This window comes from Nilaparvata lugens, chromosome 6 (assembly GCF_014356525.2).
Source record: "Nilaparvata lugens isolate BPH chromosome 6, ASM1435652v1, whole genome shotgun sequence".
NCBI lineage: Eukaryota > Metazoa > Arthropoda > Insecta > Hemiptera > Delphacidae > Nilaparvata > Nilaparvata lugens.
The window spans coordinates 56,490,756-56,514,321 of NC_052509.1; the positions used below are offsets into that span (position 1 = coordinate 56,490,756).

A 23,566-nucleotide genomic window follows, 5' to 3' on the forward strand; every position below is an offset into this window, starting at 1 on the left:
CTGGATCTACTTGAATCACAGTTATGTACATAATAGAGGGCGTTTGGAAAGGAGAAGTAGCAACACTACCTTCCTATCATTTCCACAGACTTTATGAAGTAAATCCAACTAGAAGTTCAATTATTTCGTTGAAAAAAATCAAGAAATTAAAGATATTTTCATGAATATTCACGGTATAAACTCATCTTCATATTTTTAGGACTTCCACATTCTCCAACTAGAAGTTCAATTCTTTCGTTGGAAAAAATCAAGAAATTGAAGATTTTTTCTCATGAATATTCATTATTTATTCCTCATGAATGTTCGGTATAAACTCATCTTCATATTTTTAGGACTTCCCACAACAATAACTCACTCCAAATAGCCTTTGCTAGCCTAACTTCATTTGAAATGAGTTTTACCCATTTTCCTAGATAGTTTCACAATTTAAACTACCTTGCATTGTTCGAGAAGCTTGTCATTGTCGAGTTTCTTGGCAAGAGTGAGCATTTCGGCGAAGTGATCGGTGGAGAGTGGAGGATGGGCCATCAGGTACTGCTTCAGTTGCTTCACACTCTGCTCCGAATTGTGGCTTTCCTCCGGTTTCACACGTGACATGTACTTCATAGCTTCCAGTGCCCACTCGTAAGCCTGCAATCCATATAAATGAATCAATAAATGATAGATAAATAGATGAGCTAATGTCAAAAACATGGAAGAGTCATATCAACATTAGTTGACACAGCCAGTCAATATCACCTTGGTAAACTTGAATTAAAAAAAACACTTTTGAAGTGAAAATACACTTACTTTTGTAGTGACGATCGTTTCAACCTGTTGTTGGTCATCGTCAGACTGTGGGAGTTTACTCAGATGACCAGAGAAGGTCATCTGAGTAAATTCCCACAGTGACGATGACCAACAACAGGTTGAAACGATCGTCACTACAAAAGTAAGTGTATTTTCACTTCAAAAGTGTTTTTTAAATTCAAGTTTAATTACAACAGTGAAAAAGTATGGATTTACAACAGAGTAATCACCTTGGTACTCATTTATGATTTGATTTGATAAAACTTGTTTTCTAGTGACTCTTGAAAGAGTAGGCTATAGAAATCGTCAAGAAGGACTATTATTTGTCCAAAAAATGAAAGAATACAAATAAACTAATAAACATCACATTACAATGCACATTACAATTTAACCCTCCCAATTAAGTTTATTGATTGCTCATCTACATATGTTTCTATCAAGGCTCAATATTACCATAGGCTATTCAGTGCACAGGTTTTTACAACAATACAAGTGTCTGCTGGAGCCTTAGATCAAGCTTAAAACGCTTGGAGCAAACTGTTTTTACAATATTAATTGCCACATTTCTTTCAAATAGAGGAAGTACTTAAGAAATAGGATGCAGCGAGTATTAAGCATCTTAGTGAAAGTAAGCTATTATTATGATAATTATCACAATGAAACAGATCAAATTGCAATAGACACTGTCTTCTACTCTACTATTATTTATATTTAAAGAATAGTTTATTTCATTCATATATTTATTATATTCTATTAACTTTATATTTCAATAATTATTATTGAATCATTTGGAGAATCATAGATTAGCCCAACAGATTAATTTTACTGTTCCATATTCTCAATTTGAACTCAATAAATTGCTATTCTCAAACGGTACTACATTCTTTTTTATAAATACAAGAAATTAGCCCTGAATTCATATATTTTGAGATGTTATTCTCAAATATTTATGATATATACATGGCTGATTAATTCATCTTCAATTCATATCTGGGGTATGATTAATTTGAAGTTTCAACTGAAACCAGTGAATATTACCAGAGATTCATATAATACACATTTTAAGATGTTATTCTCAAATACATATGTTATATACATGGCTTATTAATCCATCTTCAAATCATATCTAGGGTATAATTAATTGGAATTGTCAACTGAAACCTGTGAATATTACCAGAAACCAGAATATTATCAATTATCAATTGGAATAAAAATTCAGTTTTTCAACAGACGATCATACTAAAATGTATGGTAATATGTAAGCTGAACAGACAGGCAAAAACATTATTCTCAATGAACCTGATTCAAATTAATTTTGAAAGGTACCGTATTCTGAGAGCTCCTACTGTATCATTTAATTTTTCTGATGAATTATAAATGTTGAAATCTGATGAATTTTTCTGTTTTCTCAATTATAAATCACTATCCCACATGGACCAAGAAACAAGAATAATTATGAAACAATCTTCAATTCCTGAATGAGAAACTATTATTTTCACCTGATTCAACTGCAGCATGAAGATGGAAAATACGAACGATATGGTTATGAAAAAATTTGGCATCACACGAGAAATAAAATCATTCCACAACACAGCCCGTTAGCTTGTGCTTGCCACAATAAAACGTCAGTATTATACGAACTAAACCTAATCCATGACTAACAGGTAACTAAACGAATGAATTTTGTCTTTGTTTATTATCACTCTAATAGAACTGATATCATTCTGTTTTGATAATATTAGGTCTTGAATAATCCTGCTCACAGTCTCTCTTCTAAAGCGAAAATGGGTTTTGATAACAATCTTCCACGAAGAGCTGTTAGATTATGCTGCTAACATTATATCGTATTCATTATGATTAGACAAGATGAATATCAGGCAATTTCTTTGAAAAATAACTAATATACCTACTTTTTTCAAGTGTTAGAAAGATCTTATCTAAATTATTCAACAAATAGAAGAAGATTATTTTAAATAATGATCATTTTATGTTCATGACCCTCATGATCCTTTATTCTTCATAGGTTATTATTAAAAGATTTTTGTATTCTACAAAAGTACAGGTAATAGTAGAGCTATTCATTCCAGTCTACTGTTGAATGGATGCATAGATAAATAAATTGGCTAAAATAATGTAATAGAATATCCATATCATGAATTTATAATGCAAGAATAGAAACTCGAATTTCAAAAAAAAAAAAAAATGAAACACGTAAAAACCCTTGAAAACCCATGATTTTTCAAATTAGTAGAACGGTTTAATACAGTGGTAAACCATATTCAAGTCATTTATTGCTATATTATTTAGTCATTTACTGGAAAAGTCCACGGAAAAAATGTTTTGTAAATATATTGTCAATTAAATTTGAGAAACTAGAATAGCGTGATTATATCATTCCACTAGTCTGCATCTCAAATCAACATACCAAATTAACAAACAATGGAAGGAATTGAAAATTACAATGCGACCGATACAAAATTAAGAAATGCAAGAAGTTTTGGGCAATGGCCTGTTTTTTCTTTTCTGAATAATGTATTTGTTTGCTTCATTCAATAAATAAATTGATGAATGGAGTTGTGGATTTTAAAGGTGCTCACCCTGTCCAGAAGATAGAAACATCTTGATGTGTCTTCCAGTCTTTCCCTCGTGTCTTCCAATCGCTCACTGAAACCTCTCAGGTGCTGCTTCAGCGATCGAGCAAGATCTTTGAGTCCAGAGCCCTTTTCAGGGCTGCATTCTTTCGCTTCCTCCAAAAGGTCACCTCCTTTATCAAGATGCCTCTGCAATTAAAAAAAAAACATCAATTAATAAATAAAATTAGAATCATATACTTATAAAATAGTGTTGTTCATGACAATTCTAACTAGATTGTACAATGACTAACTATGACCTATAGTCAAGATGCCTCTGCAAAAAGAAATAAATCAATATTGATCAATCATCAATTAGAATCACAGACTTATAGAATAGTGTTGTCCATGTTAAGGACAATTCCAACTAGAATGTAGCCTACATGACTAACTATAGCCTATAGTCAAGATGTCTCTGCAAATAGAAATAGATCAATATTAATCAATTAAATTAGAATCACAGACTTATAGGATAGTGTTGTCCATGTTAAGGACAATTCTAACTAGAATGTAGCCTACATGACTAACTATAGCCTATAGTCAAGATGTCTCTGCAAATAGAAATAGAACAATATTAATCAATTAAATTAGAATCACAGACTTATAGGATAGTGTTGTCCATGTTATGTACAATTCTAACTAAAATGTACAATGCCTGACTATAGCCTATAGTGGAATTATATCAGGTTGTATTGACCATAAATTCAGTGAATTGTATTTTTAATTCGACGACGTTCAACTGGGTGCTTTTATGTTTATGTAATAGTATGCTGGGTTGAATGAATAAAATATCTACTTATTGGAATTAAGTAATCGTACATTGATAAACCTAATTATATTTTTCTTTAGAGCTACTTTTGAATATATAAATAAAGATAGAAATATGAGTACCCTTTTTGAAATTAAAAAACTTTTTTATTGATTCGATAATGGTATGATATAGCCGAAACATGTCGTGAATGAATAATTTTTGAAAAGGGTACTGTACTCAGATTTTTTATATAACCCTAATATTATTATGTTTCCATTGATAAGCCTTATTCATCGATCCATTCCTGCTAATTTCTATACAATATTCTACTGTCCCTCAATTTATTTACTGATTCAATGGAAACGTATCTATGAATGAACATTCATTAGCATAAAATTTTTAATTTCACAGATTACTGTGCTCAATCAATTTTTTAGTGTGAATCCCATGATGTTACAAGCTGGAAATGTATACTTATTTGAAAATTTTGAATAAATAATAAAATTATAACTGAAATATTAAATTATTATACTGTATTAATTAAATTATAATTATCATAGATAATTTATTAATAAAGATTCATCAACATGAAATTTCTAATTTCACACATTCTGTGTTCAATCAATTTCGTAGAAAAAAACCCATGATGTTGAAAACTGAAAATGTATACTCATTTGAGAATTGACAATGAATTATTATATTTCAGAAACTTTCCCGATGAAACTGTTCTTGTATTGCTTTTAAATTTTCTGCTTGTATCTGTTTTCTACTGTTATTTTTCTTGTAAAATTGGTGTTGTCCCAGTGGAATTTGAATAAAGAAAACTGACTCAATGTTTCAAAGTTTAAATGGAGATTCCATCATGCAGGTAAATATATTGATAACTGAGAATGTTTTATGATATTGGATAGATTAAATAAAAGGTATTTCAGATTGATGAATAATGATCAACTGTAGATACAATTCATACACTCTTTTGTGCGATTTTATACATGTATACATCCATAGATTCAATATCATCATAGAGGAACAATAGCTTAAGTAGATATCCCATTGAATAGGGCGTTTATGTTGCAACTTTTACTGTTAACTCAAGCCTATCATTGTCGATTACTGTCGATTTTTACTAGTTTGTTGGGGTGAGAGTGTATGAATGACACAATATGATAGACAACCAGCGTCACACAGCTTCTTGGGAGATAACTACGGGTACAATCAGCTTGAGATAACAGTAAAAGTTGCGACATAAACGCCCTGTACCATGGGATATCTACTTATACTATTGGTTCTCTATGATATCATTCTCATCTCATTATGAATGATTGGAAAAGGAAAAACAGGCTTGAAGCCCCAACTGTTCCTTTCCCAAATATTGATAGAAATGATCGATCTACCTGTTACACTATAGGTATTACCATAGAGAAACAATAGCTTAATTAGATATGCCATGGTATAGGGTGTTTATGTCGCAACTTTCACTGTTATCTCAAGCTGATAATCCAAGTAGTTCTTTCCCGTGAAGCTCTATGACGCAGGTAGTTTCTCATATTGTGCCGTTCATACACTCTTACCCGGTCAAAACAGTGAAAATCGACAATAATCGACAGTAATCGGCTTGAGATAACAGTAAAAGTTGCGACATAAACGCCCTATACCATGGGATATCTACTTATGCTATTGTTTCTCTATGGTATTACATACATCTTTGGTGATATAAGCCACATAAATATGACGACAGTAAGCCTACTTAGAAGCTCGCCAAAAATTTTCACAGCCAATTTCACCCGTCCCACGAATCTATAGCACACCACACACCATTCTGTAACGAATCCTTACTTTTTTGCACCCTTTTAAATAACAAGCATTTAAGATGCACTCTCCTATGATAGGTATTGTGCTTTCTTCCCTTGGTCTCCAATTACATGCCACATTACCATTATATAGCATGAACTACGATATATTATATATGAAAACATTCCAAACAATAGTGTTCCATTTTATATGGTTGGGTAGGAATACTAAGCAAGGGTCCTTGTAGTATGTCATATCTAGTGCAAGTTTAGATTCAGTAACAGCTGATACCATTATAGCATGGGGGACGCTTATTGAATGTACATAACATCATATATGGGGTGCAATTATATATATCTGTGGGGTGGTTTCAACCCTCTTCTTCTCCAGGTGTTCAAGGACTGTGTAATCACAGTGGTGTTAGAACCCCATATATATGATGAGGCAGCTGTCATATATCGTACTTTAATATATCAATAGAAACCACCCCACAATCTTTTTGTCGGTAGCTTTGTTATGATTTCTTTTTTAGTCCTTTAGTCCATTATTATTGAATTTTCTTCTGAAACTAAAGAATTCTTTGAAAATGACTCTCTGCTTCCCATACACACTACATTTTGCATGTTGAAGTCAAACTTTGTTGTTGAGAGGTCCGAAATTAGTTAAATAGAGGTAAATAAGCAGCCAAAACTCTAAAATGTCATGGGACGGAGTAAAAATTCGTTGTGTAGAGGATTTCGTTCAGTGGGGGTTCGTTATAGAGAGGTTCGACTGTACTATAGAATAGTCAATAGTGTATATTGGAGTAATCCATCCTCTAAGGGATGCGAAGGGTAAGCTGCTTAAAGCTAGAAGTGCTGCTTTGTTGAAGAAATATGAGAGGTACAGTACCTAATAACTCTAATCGGGAATTTCCAAGAGAACTAGATTCCTAAAAGTATTGCAGATTGGGTCTACGCTGAAAGGAAAAAAATAACCACTATTAAAAAAGTTCTTCAAAGGAGAAGGGAGAATGTAATTGAATGAAAAAGACTAAGAAATTGTCAAAAAACCACTACTTTATTGATAATTAGAAAGACCGGTTTCGGTTATTACACCATTGTCAATCTCTGATAAACAGAGATATATCAGAGAGGTTTATCAGAGATTGACAATGGTGTAATAACCGAAACCGGTCTTTCTAATTATCAATAAATCAGTGGTTTTTTGACAATTTCTTAGTCTTTTTCATTCAATATGAATAATTACCACAATATCAACTTCTCAACTACACAAAAAGAGAATGTAATTACCTCATAGAGGTAATATTTTCATAAATCAACAACGTATTTTGAAAAAAATATTGGAGGAAGACTGAAGATTTTGAGAGCAGCTAGGAGATTAATACTATAGTGAGGTCCACGTTATAATGGCAATGGATAAAGAACAAGAACAGCATTGCCATTTGTCTGTCTCGATTAATTGCATTTCTACATTGTTAAGAATGGACTTGGCAACGTTGCGGAGCTAGAAAAGGATAGTGCTATCTGTTTTGTCGAATAATAGACAAGTATAGCAACACCAATGTTAATCAAGTACTGTCATTATAACGTGGACCTCACTAAAGGTGGTAAATACATGGGATATTTTACATGTGATAGATTTTGAGCAGCTAGGAGATAAATACCATATAGTGTGTGGAATGCGGTTTATTGGTTGGTTGATGACTTGGCTCTTGGGAAATAAAAAATGATGGATTGTAGAACTTTATCAAATGATAGGAGAATTCGACTAGTAAGTCCAACATATTGCTTGGAAATGTTTATACATGAAATAGAAAAGACGATAGTGAAGACCAACAAAGTATCTCAACAAAGAAACCTTGCGAGTGATTTAAGAAATAATGACGAGTTGATCAGATTTTGGAGTTTTAAATTTCAACTTTTCAATTTTATGTAACTAGTGCATGTAGATGCCTGTAGAAGTAGATAAGACCAAAGAGTATTACGCTGTTAATATTTAAGATTATTACGCTGGGTTTACACCAAAGTTATTAACAAAATGTTAATAACTTAATACTTATAGATTCTATTGGATTGAACAGACCTTGACAAACAAATATGTTCATCATGTGTATGATAACTTATGTTCAATCTAATAGAATCTATAAGGATTGAGTTATTAACATTTTGTTTATAACTTTGGTGTAAACGCGGCTTTAGTCTCTTGCAACAAATAATCTCAAGATTATGTGCCTAGATCATTAGATTTGTTTCTGATAAGAACTACCAGATCATATCTAAGAGATTTATCAGGTGGAGTAAAGTTTGAATTATAAACACGAAAACTTGAAATCACAGTGTAGAATACAGAATTTGAATTTTTATAGATGACAAATTATATAGATTGTGAATCTTCTCACAAAAATAAACCCGTTTGATCTAGTATTCACCAAGTTTACATGGAAAACAAGGAAGTGAAGAAACATCAAAAAGGCGTATAGAAAAACAGAAACTAGAACACGCAACTTGTGTTACATTCATGAAATGACTATCGATGTTTGAAACCTTTTAATAATTGAAAATGAAAGTGGAATTCGCCAATTCTCTGTTAATTTTTTCAAGTTGCTTGCATGGTTGCGTGACTACCTCAAGAATCAGTAGAAATACCATCCAACTAACAGCGCGAATAATTGACAACAGCATCGAGTACAATACAGAGTATAGAATGTATTACATTATCTATCCTCACTGGTACTACAGTCGATAATAATGAAATTCAGTCGTTGTAGCTTCAAGAAAACTATTCCGCAGTTGAGAATAAAATCTGTTCTAATTTATGACAGCTTTCAGAGAAAAACTATCGTTGTAAGTACCTTGAACAACAGATTACGTAAACTTCATTTCAAGTCATAACAATGCGTCTAAAAAACCATTACCTTAATGTATCCTTGACTAGCGGTTGAATGCTCTACAATTTGTAGCCTAATTTCTGTTTCTCCACTTGCTGTTAGCTCGGTTATCTTCTCAAATCATCAAGAAGATTTGAGTGGAAATGGAAAATTTTATATAAAAGCTGAATCATCAGTTGCTATTAGTTTCAAAGGTATACAAACAATTTTAGAACATTCTTTAAAACATGATTCACTATAGATCTATTACAAGTGAAGTTGGCTTCCGTAATAGATTGACATGAGTTACATTTAGTTGGTTTTAAATGGTGGATTAATAGTTTTTGAATGGAACGACTTGATATTGTCAAATCCACTAATTTATTGAAACAATCAGATATACGGTAGCTTACTTGTTTCGGTTGTTACACCATTAAAAAATTCCTAGTAAACTTGAAGTACATTGAACAGCAGAATATTTGAATGAAACCTCACGATCGGCTATAAGCTGTTGGCCAATGAAGATTAAGCTCGACAGTGATTGGCCGAGACTAGACACGCTCAAGTATTCCAGTCCCAAGTAGTCTCATCTCAACCAATCACAGGCGAGCTCAACCTTCATTGGTCAACTGCTCTTGGCTAATCGGAGAGCTTCATTCATACCAATATATATTCTGCTACTCTCTGGCCAACGTTTAAGATTTCAGGAAACTAGTGATATAATTCATAATGTTAAACTGAAACTAGTATCTCAAATTATTCAAATTAATTAGTGGTTTTGAGAAGATCAAATCGTTTTAATTCAATATTAATGTCTACCATAACAACATAGAAAGTTAATGAGAATAATAATAGAATGTGTCATTAACAAATGACAATTGTCCTTTTTAAATATGGTTTGTTTGAAAAGGCATGTATTAGGCTTCAAGTACTGATTGATGAAGACATAGAAAAGCAAATAATATCTATTCTAACTGTGTATTGAACAACAAATCATTGTGAAATCACAATCCTTCCTTCTGATTAATCCCTCCAATCAATCCTCCAGATTATTCCTTGCTAATCAAAATTAATTGCTTTCAGAATTAATGGATTATCATAGTTCTGCCCGGTTGCACTGAAGTCTATAAAATTCTAACTATGATTAAAATAATTGATTAACTATGACCACAGAAGAAGGAAACTCAATCGTGTTCTCTACTCTACTCTGTGCTATTACTATGACTATGACTATGAACCGATAACTATGTATTGAAGACGTCTCCCGCTTCTCTGATTGGTTCGCACGGTGACATTAAACCGTCATTTAATCACCGTTAAAATTTAACAGACTTTTGTGCCCTTGTATTAAATTTTACGAATTCAAAGGATTATACTATCTTCTATCATAATAATACTATCTTCTATTTAGCAAATTATTCCAGTGATATAACTTTCACTGATTATCGCAACCTAGGCTATATTATCAGGCTTCTTCAACAGTGAAACAGAGAGCTTATTAGATCCAAGATGGTCCAATACTGTAATAGGTAGTAAGGAAAAAGATGATACCACTGTAGGTGCCAAATAAGGATAACAGAGGATTATGACAGTATAATGAACACCATAAGATACGTTATGACAGTATAATGAATACCTAAAGCCACTGTAATGCGGAAGAGGTTCAGATATGGTTGGTAATAATGAGGGGAATTATTGAGAAGACAGAGGAGAAAGTGCATTATAGTAATTTAGTGATGATGCGCTTGGAGACAAGATGGTGATCAATTGTCATCGAATACGGTAATAACTCAATGCTCTCATGCTGAATCGTAGAGAGTGCTCAAGTGATAGGTGTTCTTTATTTTTATTTATTCTTTTTTACAATGAAGCACAGATCGGGAGAGAAAAACTAAGAACACCTTGTACTATTTCTCTCCCAAATTTAGGTAACATTGAAAGTCCAAATGAGGTTATATCTTCTAGATTTCCACAACATTTTCTGTTCAAAAATATTTATACAAGCCATTCTTTTGAATTAGGATGTTCCAAATACCAAAATAATAATAATTTAGAACACTAAGGGCCGATTTCCGAGCTCGGGATTTAGCTAAGTCCTAGACTTTAAACAGCTGGAGTCAGAAAATTGACTTTCCAAAACGGGGCGTAGTCGCAGTAATAGTAACAGCAAAATAAATCTTTATTTTCTCATTTCAACAATTGGAAACGTTTTTCCTTGACGAAATTAAACATTCCTATATAATAAAAAATAGCTGAAACTCTACACTATTTTCTCTTTATTTTATTTTGTGTTCAATTTTCTAATTTGAACGTGAATATGACTACAACTACGCCCCGTTTCGGATAGCCAATTTTTGGATTCCAGTTGTTACTTTAAAGTCTAGAACTTTGCTAAATCACGAGCTCGGAAATCGGCCCTTAAGTGTCTTTATTAAACGGTATCTTTACTCTATGTCTGAAGTAAAAGAAGAGCCTATGACATGATTAGGAAATAAATAGTTATTGAATTGTGAATAAGTTACACCATTTCGATCTTTGCACAGAATTTTCAGTCGAAATTTGATCTGAAAATAAAGTAGGTCATAACTTGATTTTTATCGTGGTTTCAAGTCGAATATGTTTAATATTTTATTGCAATTGTGAAGTGAGTTCTCTATTTGGTTTCGTGTATAGAAATCAATCAATCTCTAAGCTTTAGTAGATACATTCTCTTTTGGACTCTAAATTTTTTGTGGATTAGATCTAAAAATAAAGTAGGTCATAACTTGATTCTCATCGTGGTTTTAAGTCGAATATGTTTGATATTTTTTGTAATATGTGATGTGAGTTCTCTATTTGAATTCGTGTATAGAAATCAATCGATCTCTGAGCTTTAGTAGAAACATTTTCTTTTGGACTCAAAATTGTGTTTGGATTAATTTATCTCATTTTTACATAACCTTTAGACTGTGTATTCTGAATAAAGCTTCAAAGCAGTTTTAGGTGAATGCCTGTTGTTGTTACCTGAATTGTGTATGTATAAGAATGAATAAATGAATAGGGGTATAACTGAACCTCTATATAACTGTATAAGAGCCTGGAAATAAGATTCCATATGAGTACCTGAGTATGAGGGTCTGAATATTCTTGAATGGGGGATCGATGCCAAAAATAGAAAATAGCATTTTTTTAAAAATTACATCTACCTGCAGCTCTATGGTGTGAGAACTAGAGGTTTCAAAAGCACGGAAACAAGGGATTACGTACGCACCTCCAATTCAATTTTCTAAGTTATCCCATTCTTATCAGATTTCAGTAGTTTTTTTTCCTTCCTAACCCTGGTTTCTTTCATTATAGTAGACACGATCTTGATAATAATCGTAGGGATGATACCAATTCACCTATTCCTATCATTCTATCCCATCTTGTATCATAGGGAAAATAATTCTAGATATTATTTAGTCTTTGTCTGTTATGATATAGGCCTAGTGCTTTTCGCAAATGCACTAAAATATATACCGTATCTCTGGCGTGAGTGTTGAGGTTAAGAACATGCATGATGTGTGTTTTGATCTCAAAATGTTTATCAGACTGATGCCCGGCTTCACCAATCTTGATCAAATATAGCCTAACCATGGTCAATTAGACTATAATCAAAATGTGATCACTCGTTCAAACATACAACTGTTCCACCAACCTCGGGATTGATCAAAACTCCGTCGGTCAAGTCTGAACATGGTCAACTCTAGTAGCTGTACTTTTCTGAAGTTGGCCAACATGTTTGCTGGCTTGCTATTGGCTACATCTGATTTTTATGGATGGAAATTACTGAGATATTGCAATTTTCCAAATGCTAATGAATAAATAGTTATTATTAAACGAAAATTCAAATTAAATTTTGTAATATATTAACACCCCATGATACTTAATATCGGTTTCGCTGCTAATATTCAGAGGGTAATTTACTGTAAAAAATTCAGATCACTGTACTTTTTTCTGTATCACTGTACTGATTTTTCTTCATATTTATTATTTCGGGGCAGGCCCCCTGGGTCCCCTTCTTATATACGCCCCTGGCACAGACGTTTTGTATAGTCACACATTACATTAATTTATAATTTGAAATATGAATTGAATACTTTCGTACAAAGAGATTTACAAATCACCATCATTTTTGACAATTTGTTTATGAACAAAAGAACATTCCAATTCTAATGAGATACTTTGAAGCAGCAAGGTTGATCTAAGGATTGAATAATATAGGCCTACTGTGTCATAAAAGAGTAAAGCAAATCTTTTTCAAAATCTTCCTTTATTATCTATACTATAATAATTTACTAATTAAAAGATTCCGAGAACAAACCTAATAAATAACTTACTACAACGAAATTCAATCGCACTAGAAACTTTTAAATTTTTCATTGCGTCAAAAACACATGGTACGGTAACCTACAAACAAGCAAGGAAATTGATCGAACCAGTCTTTTGACCGTGTTCAAATGATTTGATCGCCCGTTCGGTGGCAGTCAAACTTAAACATTGGTTTGACCGTGGTTAAACTTAACTGGAGTTGGTGGAACGAATTATTTCTGATTTGACCAGCTGATAGACTTTAACCATGTTCAAATGCCTTGACCAAGGTTGGTGAAACGGGGCATGAGTAATGTGACCAGACGTCCCGTTTTGAACGGGACAGTCCCTTTTTAGAGTTATTTGTCCCGGTGTCCCCGGAATGAACTCTGGGACGCAAAATTGTCCCGTTTTTGAAACAGCAAGAACATTTCTGGGCTTATCACACCATACAAGAAAACCACAGTTTTCGCTCAAATGATTGTGCATCAAAATTAATGCAATCATGTTTTGAACCCAAATTTACGTGCGCGCGTACAAAATCAGAAGCTATTGCAGTAAATGTGTTGGCTGCTACAGCAGTGAAAGACTTAAAAGATGATCTTGATAAGTCCAATTGTATTACAATACTAAACGACGCTTCAAACCACGGTAACAAGAAAATATATCCTATTCTAGTGCGACTTTTTCAACCTTACGTAGGTGTGCAAGTAAAAATTTTAGATCTTCAAGACCAGCCAGGTAAGTCTTCTGAGATCATTGTTGATTATTTAAATGAAGTGTTGACAGATAACAATTTGAAATCAAAAGTCGTAGCATTTTGTGGAGATAATGCCAATGTCAATTTCGGAGGTGCAGCTAGGCGAGGAACTAACAATGTTTTAACAAAATTACAATCATCACTGAAAAAGCCATTGATAGGTATTGGTTGTGGAGCCCATGTGATTCACAATGCAATAAAATCCGCAGCAGACAGGCTACCCTTAGATTATGAAAGCATTATTGTGAAGATTTATTCATTTTTTATATTTACACAGTTCGAGTTGAAGCTCTAAAAGAGTTTTGCGCCGAAACTGAAACAGAATATCAACAAATGCTTGGCTATGGCAAGACTAGATGGCTTGCTCTTATGCCTGCCTTGGAAAGGGTTTTAAAAATGTATCAGCCATTGAAAAACTACTTTTTGAGTATTGAAAAATGTCCCCTGTTACTAAAAAACTTTTTTGAAAATCCCACATCCGAATTGTGGCTTTATTTTTTACATGCTCAGTCAGCAAGTTTTCACCAAGCTGTATTGAAACTGGAAGGTCAGACTGTTTCGGCAATTGAAGCTGCAAAAGAAATCAATCAACTTAAAGACAATTTGACTCAGAAACAGACCAATCAGTTTCTTCCATTTACGGTCCGTCAATTGATTGTAAAATTGAAAGATAATAATAATGACATAGATGAAGAGTTTGTGAAAAGGGTGGCTACAGAATTCTATCAAACAAGCCGAGAATATCTGGAACAGTGGACTTGCTTTCTCACCAAAGAAATGGAGATATTTTATTGGGCAGATTTAAAAAAGGTCCCTGCATGGGAAGAGGTTCAAAAATCTGTGGATATATTAATTGAAAAGGAATATATCAACTGTAATAAAGATGCAGAAGTTTTTGTCGAATTTTCGTTAATTTGTAAGTACATTACATCGCAGAAAGTAACTGAATGGAACAATCTAAATGTTTCCACGGAAACTCGTTGGGTGGAAGTATTCAAACACTTTCAAGCCAACAATCTTCAGCATGAAAACTTTTCTATTTTAATTGAATATATTTTATGTTTGCCTGCTACAAATGCTCCAGTAGAAAGAGTATTTTCTTTGATGAACAAATTGTGGTCATCAGAGAAGACCCAGTTACAAATTTCAGTTCTAAAGTCAATGTTGATAATTAAGGTGAATATAAAAAAAACGTGCCCAGCGGAATGGCATTTAAAATGTTTTGATAAGATTGATCAAGTCATTGTTTTCATTCGACTTTCATCTCTCGTTGGAGAACAGACAGTATGTAGAATTACATACTCTTTGGAGGAGAACACCAGACCTTCCATCAACGCAACTCGGAACTCCTTATCCGAAACCTGTATCCGGAGTTCTGTATGTTGCTCGCGATTAGATAACGACAAACTTACATTGGAAGCGCACCGCGCAAAAGTATGTGTGCTGATTGAATTGGCTTGTTACGAACGCCCGCCTTACAATAGAGTTGACTATTCACTGATGGTTCCTTCCGTACAAGAAAAAGAAAACTTACAAGCCGAAAGTTTAAGGGTACTAAACTTTCTCCACTACTTTTTCAACAGTGTGAAAGCTCCTAATGGACTTCTATTCATGTTCAACTTATCGTTGATAAGTTTTCAAAATACACTTGATAAACTTCAATCAACATGCAGTGAGGTCCACGTTATAATGGCAGTATATGATTGAAATTGGTGTTGCTATCCTTGTCTATCACACTTGTATCATCTTTGTCTCATCGGCCACGTTATAATGGCAGTATTTGATTAACATAGGTGTTGCTATCCTTATCTATCACCCTTGTATCATCTTCATTTCAATCAACATGTGGTAAGGTCCACGTTATAATGGCAGTATTTGATTAACATAGGTGTTGCTATCCTTGTCTATCACCCTTGTATCATCTTCATTTCAATCAACATGTGGTAAGGTCCACGTTATAATGGCAGTATTTGATTAACATAGGTGTTGCTATCCTTGTCTATCACCCTTGTATCATCTTCATTTCAATCAACATGTGGTAAGGTTCACGTTATAATGGCAGTATTTGATTAAAATTGGTGTTGCTATCCTTGTCTATCACCTTTGTATCATCTTCGTCTCATCGGCCACGTTATAAAGGCACTATTTGATTAACATAGGTGTTGCTATCCTTGTCTATCACCCTTGTATCATCTTCATTTCAATCAACATGTGGTAAGGTTCACGTTATAATAGCAGTATTTGATTAACATTGGTGTTGCCATCCTTGTCTGTCATTCGACAAAGCAGATAGCGCTATCTTTTCCTAGCTCTGCAACGTTGCCAGATCGTTAGCGATTTGATGCACGTTGTTTTCTCAAGTAGTTGCACTCCTAATCGCGATGAAATAAAAAAATGCAAGGTTCTATTTGATTTTTTTGGAGAAATCAGTATTCAAATATATTTTGTATATCTTAACGATAATTTATACGGTTTACTGTTTTTTACAGCTCCATTCAAGTTTGTATCTTGATTGAGAATCACTTCAAACTGTCATCATTGGTTGAATGTAATAAGGATTGAATATTATAATAGTCGTAACTGAAGACTCTCAGAACAGTGACTTCCACGGCTGATTAACTTTTTTGAAAGATTTTCGACAACTATATACTATGAAAAGAACCAGTAGTTTTCACATGTGCCACTTGAATCCCATCTAAACTCTATTCGAGAAATAACAGTATTATCAAACAAATTCATTTTTCATACTGTAATTCTGGAGGATGCAATATGAGACATTCATAGAGAGCATTCATGTTTTCAAGTATTGATTTTATTAGCAGGATCGTATAAAGTTTAGAGAATGGTTGAAGGAACCCGACGCTTAACGGCAAAAGGGTATGAAAAAGAAGAAGAATTTATTAGAGGTTATCAAAAATCTATACAAAGGCCTTATCAATTTCAATGGAGACAATAATAAATAACAATGAAGTCAATCATAATAGGTTCTGTGACATACAAGGATTAAAGAAAAACCAGTAAATTTCACATGTGCCAATTGAATGCCATCCAAAGTCTATTCGAGAAATAACAGTATTATCACACAAATTCATTTTTCATACTGTAATTCTAGAGGATGCAATATGTGACATTCATTGAAAGCATTCATGTTTTCAAGTATTGAATTTATTAGCAGGATCGTATGAAGTTTAGAGAATGGTTGAATGAACCCGACGCTTAACGGCAATAGGGTATGAAAAAGAAGAAGAAGAAGAAGAATTTATTAAAGGTTATCAAAGATCTATACAATGGCATTTCAGTTTCAATGGAGACTATAATCAATAACAATGGAGGCAATCATAATAAGTTCTGTGACATACAAGGATTCATAAAAATTATTATCAAACGAAAATTTGAATTGAACGCTGTTAACAATGTTATTGCAATTTCTCATTTATTACATTTATGTACAAGGATAAAGTAGGATCTCACATCATGAGTTAAATGGTCATGATCGATAATATTGAACTGATTCTGTATGTGAGAGTGAGATCAATATTGTATTAGACTATATATATCAAAACATAAACCTCCGATCATCTACCAGAGTTGTAGCCTATGTAGCCCAAGAATTGTGTATAGATATCTATAACCCATCCTTATTTAAGTAGCCTACCTCTCTTGACCGAGAACAAACAGTCGAGTTGCATAACTGACCAACGATTATACAGCAGAAAATTCACGCGAGCAGTGTATGATAAACCAAACACTAGACCACCAGAAAAAGTCAAAGGGAAAGGAGTTTGCACCTTCCCTTCTCTCTCTAATCTAGCATTACTTTGAATTTCTTTCTCTCTTCAGTCTAGTATTATTCTCGAGTGCATTTCGCAAAAACGTTTACGAACTGATCGTGATAAGTTCGTTCTAAAAACTGAGAAACTATCACCGTCTATCTCAGATATAATGCTTCAAAGTTGGCCGAAATTATAAAGTTTGAGGGGAACTTTTTACGAAGTCGGTTAAAAGTGCAGTAGGTAAGCCACAGCTCTCTGCGGCAGCCAGGAGTCAAACTGTTGCATAATAAACACTCCAAAGACTATATGCAAGCTATATACTTATATACTTTATAGCTATCAGCAAGCAAAAAACGGGCGTGAATCCAGGTGAACGACATCACGTTTTCCAAGCGCCGTTACCAAGTTGACATCATGAATAGCTTAAATTCCACTGATAGCGGCTTTTGATTAATTTATAGCCCAACTTTTGTATTCTGGTGTGTTGATTCTATTGGCACTGGCGAAATTTGGTCAAGCTAACAGGTTATTTCCCACACACAGAATTCAGGTATTGTTGAGTTTTAAAATATAAAATTGACTGTAAATCATGCATTCTATGAGATTGTTCAATCAAGGAAAATTTCCAGTGTGATGGGATATTTTCCCACCGATTGATAAATACCAGCTCATTGAGACACTGTTTTATTGAGATTTCGAAGAATGTTCAGTGAAAAATTGAATTATATCAGTTATATTTTGATACACTAGTAGTGCTGTGAAAAGTAGACCTCGCGCTCAGTAAGTTGCATTGACCTGTTGTTATGTTTTCTCAAAAATTAATAAATAATTTATCAGTTTAAAATGTCTAGAAAAAATCCTAAATAAATATAGAGCTTTCTGTCCTATCGTACCGTGACGTGTCGTCCCGGAATGTGAGTGTGAGCGCTGTTATCAGGTCTGGCTGCAACTGTCTACAACGTTGATGGAAAGATACAATTTTCAAGATGTTCGATGTTTTATAGTCCACTAGACAGCTGATTTATGATGAATAATTCTATAGTCTGATTTTTATTCTAATATTGGCGTATGAAGGAGGCTCCTTTTTCCTTTTATATTATCCTTCAAATGCAAAATTTCCAAAAACCTTGTATATACGTCGACGCGCAATAAAAAAGGAACATACCTTTCAAATTTCATGAAAATCTATTACCGCGTTTCGCCGTAAATGCGGAAGATATAAACATTTAAACATTCAAACATTCAAACATGAAATCTGTGTTTACATCAATGTTATTAAGAAAATGTTAATAACTCAATCCTTACAGATTTTATAAGATTGAATATAACTTATCATACACATGATGATCATATGTGTTTGTGCACCTACGTTTAATCTAATAGAATCTATAAGGATTAAGTGATCAACATTTTGTTAATAACTTTTATGTAAACGTGGCTTTAAACATTTAAACATTAAGAGAAATGCCAAACCGTCGACTTGAATCTTAGACCTCACTTCGCTCGGTCAATTACAACATCAAAGCTGAATCTCCCAGACTAGAAACTAGGGATGAATATTGATGACGTTTTAACACTACATAAGAGCTGGCTGTTCAAATCCCAGTAAATTTCTCCAAATCAGCGAAATATAAGGAGCCAAACAGTACTGGCTGACAACAGAAGGTCAGCATCTGCCATTAAAACCTATTGTTCAGATTTGGTACTAAGGGTGAGGTCTCAGCTCAGACAACACCCTCGGTCTAATTTGACATTCAATTTTGGTCTATCGACCCTTGGACCCTTCGCCCAGAATCACGTTTTCACCCCAAAATTTCAGGGAATCACGCATCTGGCACGTGCCTGTCGAAAAATATTTCCTAGAAAACCGAGCTAATGTTGTTTACTCGAGCGTAATGGCAATAATCATGATATATCTCCAGTGGACTTCCTTTTTTCAAATGTAAGCCATACAATATTTTACGAAAGACGCCGCCCTGTGATGCCCAATCTCATTAACTACGTATTCTGTGTAAACATACGATCGTTTTTATTCATTACGATTGTAGTTTTTTTCAGTTATTGTGAGTAATCCATAGATTTCCAAGTGATATTTCAAGTATTCTATCGGCCTACTCATATTGATATAATATTTGCTAAGTAGCAACTATAAAGGAAAAATCTATTCAGCACCTTTTCTCCAACAAACAGATGGGTAATAAAAATAATTATAATGAACCAATCAATGTACCTAGAATGTATTATAGGTACATTGTAATGAGCCATGAAAACGACATCTGTTTTTGATCCTCTTACTTTATATAATCAATATTCTTTTTAGCCTAATCCTTGTTTGTAAGGAGAAGAAAAAGACGGAGAAGAAAAAGGAGAAGAAGAAGAAGAAGAAGAAGAAGAAGAAGAAAAAGAAGAAGAAGAAGAAGAAGAAGAAGAAGAAGAAGAAGAAGAAGAAGAAGAAGAAGAGAAGAAGAATAAGAATAAGAAGAAGAACAAGAATATTCCTTTTCAGTTCTATTGACTGTTGAGATGTGATTTTATCTAATTCATAAATTTCCAACTCAAATCTATGGAAAAATAAATAGAAATAATCATTGATCAAGTAACTAATATGAGCATTGATATCATCCTCCCAGAACTCGAGTTTTCATGGATAATTCAACATAATCATATTTTCACAAAAAAAAATTACATAACCAATTCTCTGATGAAGATTAATATGCTTTTGATACTAGTCTCAAGTTTTTGGATATTTGCTGCATTCTGTGTTATTGTGAACAAGTTTACTAGAGAGTTGATTGTGCAGCAACCAAGAATCTGAACAAGTAACTAAAATTGTTCTAATAAATTAGTGGTTTTTGACAATACCAAGTTGTTTTCATTTGATCTTTGTTACATTGAAGATAACCGAAAATTCAAGTACATCGATAGATATTGCTAGTCTCCTTTCACCTGTGAACTGACCAGTAAACGAGCATTTATTATGTAATTTTATTTCATTGAATTGACCACAATCAATATTAGGCTAACAATGCGGTTACGTTGGAATCGATTGCTTCCTTCTGTAACAAGTCACAAGGCTCTGAAATGAATGCAGCTTTGTGTAAGGACAGAAATGTTGGTCTATTCACTTTCAGGGTCATAGGTCAGGCTGAATGATTACCATCTATAATAACAGGTACGCTCGATATATGGTGAAACGCGAAACAAGTTCAGAACACGAAACAAGAAAATAATCGAGTTGCAAATACTTTGCAAATGCCAACTTGATTTTTCCCAGTACTTGTCTTCGTAAAACATCATACATTATCTATTTTGAACTGTAGAATAACCAATAAACACGTATATTTTCTCAATGATTGAACTATTGAACAGATAGTAGAAAGTGACTTTTCCTCCACCTACTGTCAAAAGTACTTACTTTACTCCCTGAAACATGATACTAAAGTGTCACTTTTTCGCTCTCGGTACTAAAAAACAGAAAAACTCCCTAGGGAGTAAAAGTGACTCCATTTAAATAACATGGGAAACATCTCTATTTTAAAAACGTACATTTGGAATAGGTCAGAAGGTCTAAGCTCAGATGAGGAAGCATGTAGAGTAGTCATTAAACCAACTAAATTCAATACCTCAACCAGACATTTGATCGATATATAAAATTTATGTTTGTATAATGAAATTATTATTACAAACTTCATATCACTATACTAGAAAAAAAATTATATTTTTTTCTTTTAATCTATGTTATTCAAAATACCAGCCAACGAATATTACTTATTAACTAATCAAATTTGAAACGGAAACTTCATCATAGCTGTAGTTGTGGCTGTCTTTGTTGTTACAACTTTAGCCGACAGATAGTGCTGTCGGAGGAGAACTGTGATTACAAGTCAGCTGTTTCTGTTTACTTTTTAGATTATGTTGTAACACATTGTTTGGTCACATACTACGTTTTTGAAAATTATTTTATTTGCAGTTTTTATAAAAATGTAGGTGGAGGAAAAATGTTGTGTATATCACGAGTGAAAAATGTTTTTTCTCCCTCAGGAAAATTGTTGCCCTCGGCTTCGCCTCGGGCTTCAAACTTTTCCCCTCAGGGAGAAAAAACAGCACTTTTCACTCTAGATATACAAATAACTATCTCTTATTCGCTTCCAGGTATGAAGTATTATTAATTTTGATAATCATGAGGAATGTTCCAAGAGTATCAACATAGTTCAAGTGAACTCAACTCTATATTGAACTGCACTGAACTTTCATTGAAATTTCATTTACGAAAGAGCAGCAGAATATTTTTTTCCAATATAATCCATTGTATACTGATTCAATCCAGGTGTATAACTATAGTGAGGTGGTCCACGTTATAATTGCAGTGGAGAAAGATAGAAAAACAACGTTGCCGATGCTCTGTCTTGTCAATGCCTTCTATAGAGGGTAGCTGATACAGGTTTATTGGTATAATATTAACTGTTCATTCTCGTTCAAAATAAACTAGTAGTTCCGTGAACAGTAGACCTCACGCAGTATTCTCATCCACAAGTACCTGATTGAAACTATAGACCCTATGGAAATACCGCAATAGACTGGCTTCTCCACACATCTGTGTAATCAATCACTTGTCAGCTGATTTATAATGAATAATTTCTACTCTATATTATGATTTTTACTCTAATATTGGCGTATGAAGGAGGTTCCTTTTCCCTTTTATATTATCCTTGAAATGCAAAATTTCCAAAAACCTTGTATATACGTCGACGCGCAATTAAAAAAGGAACATAACTGTCAAATTTCATGGAAATCTATTACCGCGTTTCGCCGTAAATGCGCAACATATAAACATAATAGATAAATGCCAAACATAAAGAGAAATGCCAAACCGTCGACTTGAATCTTAGACCTCACTTCGCTCGGTCAATGATTATTATATTTTATTAAGTAAGAAATTATATTTTTTAATAATTTCATAGTGAATTTTCATAATTGAGATGGAATATATTGTTTATTAATTCTACATCATTGAAAGACGATCTGACAACATAGCAAAGCGAGAAAGAGATAGCGCTATCCGCTTTGTTGATTGATAGACAAGGATAGCAATCTCATTGCCATCAAACACTGTCATTATAAAGTGGACCTCACGATAAAAAGAAAACTTTTTTTAATAGTCTCTCCTCATTCAATAGATTCAATTTCTGATTGAACTTCAAAAGTGAAGTTTATGAAATTGAAAATTTCCTGATGATGTAATTATGGTTCGGTTTTGAAAGCGAGGTTTATGGAATTCAAGGAGCCCTTATAAGTATGGTATTGAAGCAATGGATCGTAAAAACATAATACTAGCCTGCATGTAACAAAAGTGGTTATGGTGTGGTTTATAGTTAGCCAATCAATGGTCAAAGTTTTATCTCAGGGAGATTTATACCACGTTTTATACTGGTAGAAATGTAATACAAGAAATCCAACCTACACTCACATGGCACATCAAATTACCGTACAGCAAAGCATTTGGTTTAATTCTTATCACTACAGAAAACAAAACTTTCACCTAAGTTTACAACTAATTGTGCTTAAACTACTCAACTTTTTGATGGACTCCTAGATGACTTGAGCTAGAGTTCTTTATTCTTTATTTGGCCGTTCTTTCTAAACTTTCTCAGTCTGCTAATTTCTCTTTTTTCAAGGAAAGATATCAACTCGTACTGGATTTCCGACAAGATTTACTTGTGGTTTTTGATAAAGAGACAGATAATTACAATGGTCATCGTGGGTCGCTTCCTAGAAGCCTAACATAGTAGGAAGTAGTTTTCTTTCATTTAACAAGATTTTTATTTCAATTTCAATGTCACACAGTTCTACAGTCAGAGAATATGGAATGTAATA

General features: G+C 33.4%; 1 protein-coding gene across 1 annotated transcript in view; it reads right to left on the reverse strand.

Annotated features, from left to right (window-relative positions):
- LOC111057901 overlaps positions 1 to 23,566 on the reverse strand; it is a 656,398-nt gene that overhangs the window by 12,579 nt on the left and 620,253 nt on the right. The window contains 2 exon segments of the mRNA XM_039431312.1: positions 436 to 630; positions 3,387 to 3,569. Coding sequence (XP_039287246.1) covers positions 436 to 630; positions 3,387 to 3,569 — 378 coding nt within the window.